This window comes from Mus caroli, chromosome 10 (assembly GCF_900094665.2).
Source record: "Mus caroli chromosome 10, CAROLI_EIJ_v1.1, whole genome shotgun sequence".
Lineage (NCBI taxonomy): Eukaryota > Metazoa > Chordata > Mammalia > Rodentia > Muridae > Mus > Mus caroli.
Window position 1 is genome coordinate 17,011,388 of NC_034579.1, and position 12,870 is coordinate 17,024,257.

General features: G+C 40.1%; 1 protein-coding gene across 4 annotated transcripts in view; it reads left to right on the forward strand.

Moving 5' to 3' along the window:
- Window positions 1-12,870, forward strand: part of Ahi1 (Abelson helper integration site 1) — a 132,620-nt gene that overhangs the window by 22,638 nt on the left and 97,112 nt on the right. For all 4 annotated transcript variants that reach the window (XR_003837779.1, XM_021174724.2, XM_021174723.2 and 1 more), the window contains exons 10-14: window positions 1,602-1,725; window positions 4,025-4,254; window positions 5,625-5,731; window positions 8,295-8,413; window positions 11,109-11,239. Coding sequence is in view for 3 of the 4 variants with exons in the window: in XM_021174724.2 (XP_021030383.1) it covers window positions 1,602-1,725; window positions 4,025-4,254; window positions 5,625-5,731; window positions 8,295-8,413; window positions 11,109-11,239 (711 nt within the window). In the remaining variant the exon portion in view is untranslated. The remainder of the gene's footprint in view (window positions 1-1,601; window positions 1,726-4,024; window positions 4,255-5,624; window positions 5,732-8,294; window positions 8,414-11,108; window positions 11,240-12,870) is intronic.

Below are 12,870 nucleotides of genomic sequence, written 5' to 3' on the forward strand. Positions count from 1 at the left end.
GAGATATGCCAGGGAGCACTGTCCTGAGATATGCCAGGGAGCACTGTCCTGAGATATGCCAGGGAGCACTGTCCTGAGATATGCCAGGGAGCACTATCGTGGGATATTGTCTCAGTTCTTCAGCTCACAATGTAAAGCTCTCCAAGCCTTTTCTTCTTCTTTGTGGTGAGCGTCTTTGTGTCCCCTACATAAAGATAAATCCCTCCAGGTTTGTCTCAGTTATGCACATAGCCTTTACATACATGTGTGGGGAACCTAGATTCTCAGCAGTATTTTGAATCTGGTTTAGATATTGTGTTCTTTGAGTAAGCCTCTTATCCCCAGCTGCTGCCACTGGCTGCTCAAATGCACACTAGAATCAGGATGCTTCGCCTGAAGCACACAAAGCCATGCTAAGCAAGCCTTGGGTCCTGTTGTAGATCTGGCAGGTCATGAAATCGGGTAAAGTCTTTGGAACTGAAGTTTTCAGGGAGTCCAGAGCTCTAGACCTATCCTGCCTCACTGAGTAGTTTCTGGACTTGTGAGTTTCACTGTTTGTAAGGCTGCGTGAGTGTGTAGGGAGGAGGAACTAGACAGTTGTAGCAACACAAAGCTGATGTCTGTACCGGGAGTCAGACCTTTTCTCAGGAAAGTGCTCCCCAGCAAGTGAGCATTGCCAGGTAATTCCCAGAGTTCTGTGGCGCTAAGGTTGGTTGCTCTTCCCTCTTACAGGTGGACTAGATTCCCAAAGTCCTCACTTGGTTAAAGCGCTGTTGATATGACCACTAGGTGGGAGTAGAGACTTGGCCCTGTTCTTATTAGCCATCCTACACAGTTTCTTTATTATTATTATTATTAGATATTTTCTTCATTTACATTTCAAATGCTATCCTGAAAGTCCCCTATACCCTCCCCCCGCCCTGCGCCCCTACCCACTCACTCCCACTTCTTGGCCCTGGCTTTCCCCTGTACTGGGGCATATAAAGTTTGCTAGACCAAGGGGCCTCTCTTCCCAATGATGGCCAACCAGGCCATCTTCTGCTACATATGCAGCTAGAGACACAAGCTCTGGGGGATACTGGTTAGTTCAGTTTCTTGAGCCCTAATACTGTTCACCATGCTCTGTCTGTCTGTCTATCTGTCAAGTTCACTCGCTGCACACCCCACTATGCTCTTCCTCACAATGGAACAGTTGCCTTTCTCATTACATCCAGAACTTTTTAGAATTTGATTTTTTTAGAAGGAAGTAATACCTTATTCATGAACCACCAACATGTAAGTTGTTAAGTACTTAAAATGAAGTACAATATAAATTTTTATTTATTTCTTGCTAATAAATTATGAAAAGTTCTTTTGGGATTCTCACAATGTGAGCAACTGAGAGTACATTAAAGAATATTGTCAACATATAGCACATTATAAAATATTCTGTAAACTTAAAATTAAAACAAATAAAAACAGATCTTGAGTGTATTTTGAAATTGTGTTAATATTACAAGTATTTTTGGCTTTAATTTTACAGATAGTACTTAATTTTTATCTAAATTACTATAAGTTGTATGTTTATATATTTGTTGAATTAAAGATCTCTTAGAAATTTAATTTTTAAATATTTTTATTAGTATATGAAATTCCTTCTGGACGTTTTATGAGAGAATTGTGTGGCCACCTCAATATCATTTATGATCTCGACTGGTCAAAAGACGATCGCTATCTCGTTACTTCATCCTCTGACGGCACTGCCAGGTTAGTATGTGTTCAGGAAGAACTTACCGCAAATGCTGTTTGCCATCGAGGAAAGGTACGAGAATATAAAGAGACACATATGCCCCTGACAGCATAGCTGTGCACCGTGCACACTGACACGTTAACAACAGTAAAACTTATGGCAAGTTATATCTCTTATTTGTGTAATATGTATCATTTCTGGCTCTTGCTGTCTTTCAGTGATTATATGTAAGCTGCTAATTAATATCTTGCAGAAGGTTAAATGTTTGAGGTTTGTCCTGTATGTATGTGAGGATTCTGTCTTCATTATAGGCTTGACATGGGGGCTTGAATTCATTGGTCAGAGTAAACCAAGTGGATACTCAGTTACGCACCCCAGAGTGTTACAAATTGTAAATATTTGTGTTTTCACAAAGTCCGTGTTATCTCCATTCAATTTATTGTTTTACGATACAATATTTCATTTATTGTATGATTATTCAAGTTTTTTCCCACAGTCTTACTTGTAGCCCAGGCTAACCTCAAATGTACACTCTTTCTGCTGCTGCCTCCTGTGTACAGGGATTGTAGGCATGGCCACCACACGTGACTCAATAGAATGCCTTAAAAGCTAAGATTTAAACTCTATTCACATCCCCTTTTTTCCTTTCAAACTAGCAATTTTGTTATCTTCATTTCAGCTGTATCTCATGCAGCACATGCTCATCGAAATCTGTCTTTTATATTAGCTTGCTCTTTTAGTGGTCAACGTATATTTTAATCAGCTGCTAGAAAACTCAAAATGTCTCTATTGAATAGCTGACTATATTTTTTCTTTTATTTAGAAGTTGCTACATAAGTCTTAGGCAGTAACTTATAAATCAACTATAAATTACCAATACAAATATGCTCTTTTGATTTTAGTCACCTAATCCATCATATAAAATACCCCTTGACCTATAGTTACACAGCTAGTATACATTGCCCGATTTCGCCTGTTTTACACATGCACACAGACATTTGAAAAAGAAATGGAGTGGCAAGCACAAAGACAGTGCTTAATATAGGAAAAAGCTTGTTTTCCGCCAAAATAACGGAGTTCTCTTAATCAAATAGAGCAGGCTATGCATGAGAGCACAAACACAGGTTCTGAGTTCAGATCCTCAACCCTGTCCACAGAAGCCAGGCATGCAGCACACCCTGCAGGAACAGAAGACAAAAGGCTCTCTGGAGGTTTCTGGACAACCTTTCTAGACCGTCAATGAGCTTCTATCTCAGAAAATAAAGTTCGTAGATTGAGGAAGGCATCAGTGTCATGCTTTGGTCGCCACATGTGTGCACATGGGCACACAGACAATGTTTAAAAAGGAAATCAGTTGTTTAATTATGATGTTTAAGTGTTTAGGACCTACATGTACATTAATTATTTAGACTTTGAAATACAAATAAAAAGTTACTAGACTCGCTAATCCTCTTGGCCTCCACTAGGAAACATTTTCAGAACCAGTCCATACAGCCTAGTAGAAAAATTATGAAAAGTTTCATTGAGCTCGGCGTGGTGGCACACACCTTTAATACCAGCACTCGGGAGGCAGAGGCAGGCGGATTTCTGAGTTTGTGGCCAGCCTGGTCTATGAAGTGAGTTCCAGGACAGCCAGGACTACAGAAAAACCCTGTCTTGAAAAACCAAAAAAACAAAAACAAAAACAAAAACAAAAAAAGAAAGAAAAGTTTCATCATGTCTTTTAAAGTTATTTATTTATGTGTGGGTGCTTAATTATGTGCTTGAGTGTTTTACCTGAATGTGTGTGTATGTTCACCACATGCAGGCCTGGTGCCTGCAGAGATCAGAGAAGGTTTCTTAGATCCCCTGGAACCACCATGTGATGGTTATAAGCCACCATGTGGGTTCTGAGAACTTAGCCTGGGTCTTCTGCAAGAGCAGCCAGTATTTGTAACCTAGCCATCTCTCCAGCCCCCGTCTCTACTTTGTAATATATATTATGCTAAAAAGTATTTTATCAACTATTCACTGTATAGTTGCTCAATATAAAAAATAGTTTTAAAAGTAGATTATGTCCAAGTACAAATAAGTTTTAGTTTTTCAGTATAGATTACAGTTTTAGATAAAATATATTTCATGAAAAATGATTTGTAAAAGAAAAGTGAGATAACCCAATACCATCTCATGCGATCATCATCATGGTTTCTATAAACACTCACTTACAGTAGTTTCCTTGGCATTTGCTTACCTAGGATTTACTGGCTATGTTCTCCTAAAGATGGTTGGAGAACATTCTGTACTTCCAGAAGAATGCTCCTTTCTCTCCTTTTCCAGGGTTTGGAAGAATGAAATCAATAGCACGAGCACGTTCAGAGTCTTACCTCACCCCTCCTTCGTCTACACGGCTAAATTCCACCCAGCCACACGGGAGCTGGTGGTTACAGGATGCTACGACTCTATGATAAGGATTTGGAAAATTGATGCAAGGGAGGATACTGCCATATTAGTGCGCCAGTTGGATGTGCACAAGAGCTTTGTCAACTCCATCTGTTTTGACGATGAAGGTATATCACAGAGCGTGCTCTAACCAAGAGTACTTCCCTGAAGAATTGTTTCCCTTCTCTAGTAGTTGGTGCTTGTGAGAGATTTGCTGTATTCATATTTGTGAATATTTAAAGTTATTCATAGTTTGAAGCAATGGGGTAGATCTGACAGTGGGAGTGCTCTGTTAACTGTAAATTTTGAAGTCCCTGGTGTTTGTGGTCAGTCGCGTCCTTTGCTCTAAGGTCTCATGGGCTGCATTTCATAAGTACATTTATGTGCATTGGTGATTATTACTTTTAGTAATTTACTTTAAGAACATATTAATAATGATGTAAAGGGATGGGGAAAGTCCAAAAGAATGTAAATACACATGCTGGATATAGTTTTAAAAATACATACAGAGGGAATTTGCAAATAATTAAAGGATCTCAGCATTTAAATAATACAAGTGACATTTTAAAATAAAACAGGTTTTTATTGGGTAAGAATATAAAGAAATTCATCTATTAACTTGTCATTTTTATTATTTCAGAGATTAGACATGACAGCTGCAGCTATAAGTATATAAAATAATATTTAGAGAAAAATAACACTGCAATATACTTACTTCAACTTTAGAGATTCTAACAAATGAAAAATATACTTTTCTTTTGTCTTTCTCAGAATTAGAATGAGTATTCTAATATATGGCAGTATTCATGAACTGTGTAAGCTAATTTGTAAACTATTAAATCCACAGTTCTAAAAGCTGTATTTGTTAGCAGTGATGTGTAATTTACTCTCACATGGTCATGAGGTTGAACCTGTATGTTTTCTGGGTCCCATTCAGTTTTTAAAAATGTGTTAACACTCATTACTTATGATTTTTTTTTAATTCTCTGATCATTTCAAGTTTAATAGTCACTATGACTGTGTTTACAATGTATATTAGAGCATGTATTTTCTTGGAGTATAAACAACTACAGAGGCTAATAATAATAATGGATACAGATACACGTTGGGTACCTCAAATAATTTGGAATATGAGTGTATGGGTGCTAGACATGCAGACTACATTGCTCATTTCTTTTTACATTCAGATACATGACAAATGGAAATGTTATCCAAAATGCTTTTTAAAGTGAAGAATTTACTTAAAGATAATTGGAATATAGTGTGCATTTTACTTTTTAACTTCCAAATTGAAAAACCCTTCATTGACATTTCAATGCTGTGACTGCCTAGGTTGTGGCTTCCCCCAATGTCATACCATATATATATATATACACATATACATACCTTTATATACACACACACACACACATATGTGTGTGTGTGTGTGTGTGTGTGTGTGTGTGTGTGTATGTAACTTCTGTGGCGTTCTTGAGTGAGTTCTTGCTGTTTTTACCAGGTCACCACATGTACTCAGGAGACTGCATCGGCGTCATTGTTGTCTGGGACACGTACGTCAAAGTGAATGATGTGCAACACTCTGTGCGCCACTGGACGATAAATAAGGTACAGAGCCACATTTCATACCCCGAGGCTTCATGGAGGAACTGCAGGAGAATCGACCACAGGACGGACATTTAAAAGACCATAAGGACATCCAAGTTTGTCCTTTGAAAACTTAAGCTTCTCTCGGTACAGAAGCCCACCTCATACCCTCCTGCTGACCACAGTCGGGAGTTAGTGATTCTGAGAGGGACTGGTGGACCATTGGTAGGCAATGGCTCTCCACTAAGCTACAACCTCACCTCATTTGTGGTCTTCTGAGGACCAATCTGTAGCATGGCAGCAGCTGAAACTCACATTAAAATAACACATATATCCCATTACCACCTGTAACTATGTGTTTCCTGCATATTCTCTTCAATCGAGTACCGACACTAACAACAGTGTCTGTGCTGTCAGAGTAATGTGGATATGGTAGGACTGTTACCTAATCATAGTAACTACTCCATCCGAGAGAAACAAACAAAGACCACTTCCTTCTGGGATAGGGTAGTATGGTCTATAAGCAATTCTGCAGTTTTATTTTTATAATTTTTGTAGTGTAAATGAATTGGTAAGATTGAGCTTTTGTTATATGTTGCACTGTACTGCTGTAGTTTATACCTGGAACTGCTGTTAGGCCTAGGTCTGCTTGCCCGCTGCTGTAGGACTCAGCCAGCCTAGGCCTAGGTCTGCTAGAGGAAAACCTCTAGGTGAAAACTCGGAAGCTTGGGTGAGAGGGAGCTGATTCAGAGTCTCGCCCTGGGTTAAGGGATTTCCCTTTGACTCTTTGGACTTTAAGCCAGCTTATTTGGGGAGACAGCTCTGCTTAGCAAGGCACTTATACCTCTGACTCCTAAGGCTTTTTAGATTTTCAGTTTTTTCTCCCTTGTGACAATCCCAAAAGGGATCATTGGTAATCACTTTTTAATAGTTTTATTGTGTCCATTAAAGGTTATAGCGTGGTTGTGAGCATACACATATTTAGTAAATGTTACTGTAGTGAGTCAACTTACCATCACGTCATGTTACATTGCCCTTTTGATTGTTTGTGACGAGAGAACCTGAACTCTGTATAGTTTACAGGGTTCAGTACAATTTCATTACATGTAGACTTCATATTACTTGCTGAATGATGAACTGTTGACTGTATGTTCTGACCTACAGCTTCCTGTTTCCCCCACAACTCAGAATTTCGTATACATTTAACTCTTAGATTCCACATATAAGTATTTAACATGTCTTCCAGGACCATCCCTGCTGTGGCAAATAAAAATCTTTTTGTTTGAAGGGATGAATAATATTAGAGAGGAAAGAGAAGAGATGGGGGATGAATGGGTGCACTCCTTAATGCCTACTGATGTTGAACGGCCGTTCATGTATCTTCAGCCACTTTATTGTCCTTTGTGGAGCTGTCTATTCAGTCTTTTCCCCATTTCTTTAGCCACATTATTTGTTTTCCTGGTACTGAGCTTGTGTGTTTAGGGATTGATCTCTTTTTGGGTAGATGAGATGCAGATTGCTTTCTCAGTGCGCCCCCTGTAGTCCACTGTGAAGATTACTTTCTAAATGAACCCACTGTAGTCCGTTGAGCTGTTGCTTAGGTTCCAGTCCAGCTGTCTTTTAGTTTAATGAACTCTACTTTATGAATACTTTTGTGGCCTAAGTTTTTGGTATCGACCTGTCTTCCCCCAAATATTGTGAAGGCCAATGCTCAGCAATGTCCCCTCTGTTGCTAACAGCCGTATGGTTTCTGGTCTTGCTTAAGTGTATTTTATCCACTATAAATTGATTTTATTGCATTGTGTAAGGGTAGTTCTCACTCGAGGTTCCTGCAGGTTGGTTCTCAGTGCTGGTATCTTAAATGACACTGTGAGTTACTTATCCTCACTAGCTGCTGCAAATAACTAAAAAGGCAACAAGAAGGAATGGAGTCAAACTTTCCAAAAATGATTATAATCTAAGTAGTATAATGCAGATGTTATGCCTGGAGCATACATTCTCAAGGCAAAGGAAGTCTATGAGGAAAGAGTCAACTCTGACTAAACCTTGTTGAGTCAGTTTTGAATTTATAAAATATTTAAGTTTTTCTATCATGATATAAACAGACAGGGCAATGTGAGAAAATGTATGTGAAGTACTTCTTTTTAAGAATTGCTATCATTTGAGAAAGTGAATAATACACAAAACACACAATAATTAACTACAACACTAAATAACACAAAAATGCAATTTGCCATTTTTATTTTTTAAATCTAAATTGAAGTTGCTAAAAATTCTTCTTGCTAATGTTAAAATATTCAGTGTAGTAGACTTGAAAGTTTTGTATCATTCTAAATTTTATTTTATTTTGTTGAGAAATGCTGGTATACTGTTGCCCATGGTAACCTGAACCTTCCTGTCTGCCTCAAACTCATGGTAATCCTGCTCCCACTTCCCAAGTGCTGGTGTTGTGTAGTCAGGCTCTGCTCTCAATGAGAACTGACATTTGAAAATGAATTTGTCCTCTATAAATCGTGTAGCATATAACACTGAACATGTCAAAGGCAACAGTTTGACCTTTTTTTTTTTTCCCTCACCATTTTAGGAAATTAAGGAAACTGAATTCAGGGGAGTTCCAATAAGTTACCTGGAGGTTCATCCCAATGGAAAGCGTTTGTTAATCCACACCAAAGACAGTACTCTGAGGATTATGGATCTGCGGATGTAAGTGTCTTAGCAGGAACAGGAGAAGGGCTTCCGTTGCTTCTTTTATGCTTATAAAATGCAGCCGTGATTTTGAGTTGGCAGTGTGGCCCTAGGCACACCATTTGTAGAGATCATTCTGTTGCTTCTTACGTCTGATGAGTGACAATCGGGTGCTAGGACAGCCCCACAACAGAGAAATACTTGACACTATTTGAGTAGCTCTGAAGCTGAAATGAATCAGTGGTTTCTATTTTCACAATGAAAAGCAGACGCTCATGCTTTGGTACTGACCTAGACTATATATATATATATAACTGAATGTATATAACTGTATGTATATATATAACTGAAGGACCTAGACTACAGTATGTATATATATAACTGAAGGAGGCATGTCTTGGCTAATGTGTCTTTGTCTTTTACTTTAACAAAAGAAAGGGTGGGAAATTCCTTACTATAGAAGGCAAGCAGAGTTTGGCAAAGGCAGTGTGCACTGCTTAAGTATACTTTTGGTTGGTGTTACAATTCTATCTGAAACAAGAGAAACTATTTCCTGGGTTTCCTACTGTATTTAGAAGTTCACACATCAGTCTGTATGACTGATTCTATACATACCATTTTTGTGCCATTAACCCTTCAGTGTTTCTATAATAGCTCAAGAATCTGAATATTCTCTTTTCTGCATAGTATCCATGGCGTGCCAAGTAGATAAGCCAGCTCTCAATATGTGTATCTTAATAAATATAAATGCATGGCATAGTTACTATATATATATATGACAGCAACAAGAAAGCTGACAGTTATAATTCTATTAAAGGCTGTGTTGAAATACTGGCATGTGAATCGGTCTTGAAGGATGGATAGACTTTGGATAAGATGGAGGTTTCTACTCTCAGTAGAGTAGAAAATGAAATAAAACTCTGAGCGGGATAAGTGTTCAAGATAGTAGGCAGCCCGAGCATAGGTTTCTTGACAAGGAATACCAGGAGGGAAGTTTTTAAAAGAGAAACTAAGGCTGCATAAGGTGGCCAAGTTATTCCCTTTTTACCTGGGCTCCAGAGGAGGGCTGCTTAGACATCAAATGCTGCTTTTTCTACCCCTTCCCCTTTCCACAGATGGGAGAAATAATACACTGTATCCATAAGGGGTTTTGGAGGGATGAGCTAGTTAGTAAGGGATTCTGTGGGGCAATGGGCTATGCACAGACAGTCTGGTCTCCAGTCGATCTGAGGTAGAACCCTGGTGGTGGTAATTCCTACCTACATGGGACAGAAGGCGTTCCCTCATGTCTCCTGGACCCCTGGCTCCTGTCGAAGTTACTACCCCCACAGCCCCCACAGCCCCCACAGCCCCCACAGCCCCCACAGCCCCCACAGCCCCCACAGCCCCCACANCAGCCCCCACAGCCCCCACAGCCCCCACAGCCCCCACAGGAGAAGCGTGGCTTTTAGTCACTTACACAATGTCCCAAGCTTCTGACCTTCAGGCTAAACTCCTCCCCAGTTACCTAGCAACAACAAGATAACAAGCCCACTATAAGAGTGGCTGCTTGGCCCCACCTCTCTTTCTCCTCGAGCTCTCTCTCTAACCCTTTACTCTCTAGCCTTTCTTCTCTCTCTCCTTTTCCCCCTTCTCTCCTCTTGGCTATGGCCAGTCTCTCTCTCTCTTTCTACCTTTTCTCTTTCTCCCTGCCTTTCTATAATACAGCGCTAAAACCATAGACTGTCTCTGTTCATCAAGGCCCGCTGTGCTTGGATGATGGGATAGGCTTTCTCCTAATGAGCTGTGTCTAACCTCCTGATAGAAAGCCTTCCTGTGCTCCAGCCACAGACCAGACTTAGGACTCTTGCCTACATGGGAACCTCTCTCCCTCTGCCCTCTCTCCCGTATCTCCAGGGCTGAGAGTGTTACCCCAAGGCCCCTGGTATCGGGGGCTGCCCCTAGTCCATCCCCCATCGAGTAGGGTCCAGTGGCTTCACACAGCCAGAAGCCCACCTGGGGCCGAGTGGAAAATGTCCAGCAGTCCTCCCACATCTGCCTGCCCAGAGAACAGGAACTCTGGCTGGACGTGGGCTCTCTCCCTCCCCCGTCTTCCCCTACACCCACAGCCTAACAGGACTCCATAAATGTTTTACTCAGTAACTCAAAATCTGGAAATCTAAACCAAAAATGTTAATACACACACACACACCAAGATTGATAGGAGAAAGTAAGATATACACTAAATGTTATCCAACAATAGAACATTTTGTAAGATACAGTTAGACAATGGCATGAGCCCATTGAAATTAAAGTGTATTCTGTGTTCTCTGACACAGAAACCCATTGTTGATGACTTTTTGGTTGAGTGAAAAAGCAGATTACAGAGCAGTGTATCTGGTCTCTTATCTTAAGATTGTGAGCGCTGAGGCAATGTCAGCTGTTGCTAAGTGAGAAAGTCTACATATTAATTTTGTATTACCAATTATTTACTTTTATAATAGTAAGAATAGTTTTATTATAGTTCAGCAGAGGAAAGAGGTGTAGCACATTAATTAGAAAGAAGCATAGAATCAGCTCTTGTTTGTTGACTATCCATCACAGAATGTTTACCATATCATATAGTCTCAAAACGATACTAACTCAAATTCAAAAAATAACATTTCTTTCCCTCTAGTCCTTTAAGTAGTTAAGTTGGGTTGTATTTGCATTTTTTTTTGGTTTGTTTATATAGATTGGCAGCCAGGAAATTTGTGGGTGCAGCAAATTACCGTGAGAAGATCCATAGCACCTTGACGCCGTGCGGGACTCTGCTCTTTTCTGGGAGTGAGGATGGGATAGTATACGTTTGGAACCCAGAGACAGGCAAGTGCTCATTGATTGTGAAACGTCCTTTGGTGAATGGGTTGGAAAGTTCAGCGTATGTGACAACTACACTTTTGGTATTTTATGAAAAATTCTGACTTTGTGTTTTTAACTACATGTTTTAAAATCATTAGTAACTTTCCTCGTTACTCTGACAAAATACTTGACAAGAAGCAGTTTACGGAAGGAAGGGTGTACTTTTTTCTTAACATTCCAGGGATATACTCCATCATGGCAAGGGGCGCATGATGGCAGTAGCAAGAAGCTGCTGTTCATATCGTATTGGCAATTTGAAAGCAGAGAGTGGGGCCGAGGAGACAGTTTAGTTGAGAAAATAACCTTTTGCCAAGTAAGTGTGGGGATGTGAGTTTGAACCTCCAGAAACATGGACACCAAGAAGTCGTGACACCTACTTTGTCCCAGATTCCTGTGACAAAATGGGAAGCAGAGGTAGAAGAGCACCAGGAACTCTTAGACCAGTGAGTCTGCAGGCATGCGCATGCACGTACACACATACATACACACATGCACACACGCACGCACGCACAAACACATGCAGACATTGGACCACTAGACAACTTGAAGGCCCATGTTAGTGGTGTACTCCTCCACCTCCAGGAAGGATCCACAGCCTAAGACCAGCTGGAGACCAAGTGTGCAAACACTTGAGTCCATGAGGGACCATTTTACACAGATACATACAGATAGCTTTTGATAAAATTCAGCTGTAGTCTAAGTATATATTACATTTGTTCTTGATTGTTTGAATATTGTTGTGAATTTAGAATTTCACATTATATATCAAGATTTATTTTCTCAAAGCCTATGAGGTACTGAAGATGCTTGAAAAGTACCTTATGAGTACTGTAACACAAGATATAGAAAATTATAAGCTGAGCTGTAGCTATATAGATACATGGTCAACATGAGTGATATGGTTTGATTGGTAATGAAATGTTCCTGTGAAAATCTCTGATGCCTTAGACGACTTCTGATGACATCCGCTGGTGGCATCTTCTAGCAGCTTTTCAAGCAGTTAGCACCTCAGCCTCCAAGAGAAAAAAATAAAATAGAAAAATTGAGCCCTAGCTCCCCTGAGTTTCCTCAATTATGAGTTTATAATTCCTCCCCAGTTTTGCCAAATTCTTTGTTAGCTACAATTTGCACACTTTTCTCAGTCACACACACACCTCCATTTCCATCAGAACACTTCCTATGTATTTTATTCCACAAAACATTGAAGTGAGTGAGCTAAACCTACAAAGAAGCCAGCAGAATACAAAGTGCAGATAATTATCCATCACAGTGGCACTCAAATACCTAGAAGTATTTGTTTCATGTAAATAATGGAAGCCTCGTCATTGCTCCAAATATCTTCACGAGGATACAGAGCACCCTTGGATGAGAAGCGTGTGCTGTAGTGAGGATACAGAACACCCTTGGATGAGAAGTGTGTGCTGTAGTGAGGATGCAGAGCACCCTTGGATGAGAAGCGTGTGCTGTAGTGAGGATGCAGAACACCCTTGGATGAGAAGTGTGTGCTGTAGTGAGGATACAGAGCACCCTTGGATGAGAAGCGTGTGCTGTAGTGAGGATGCAGAGCACCCTTGGATGAGAAGCGTGTGCTGTAG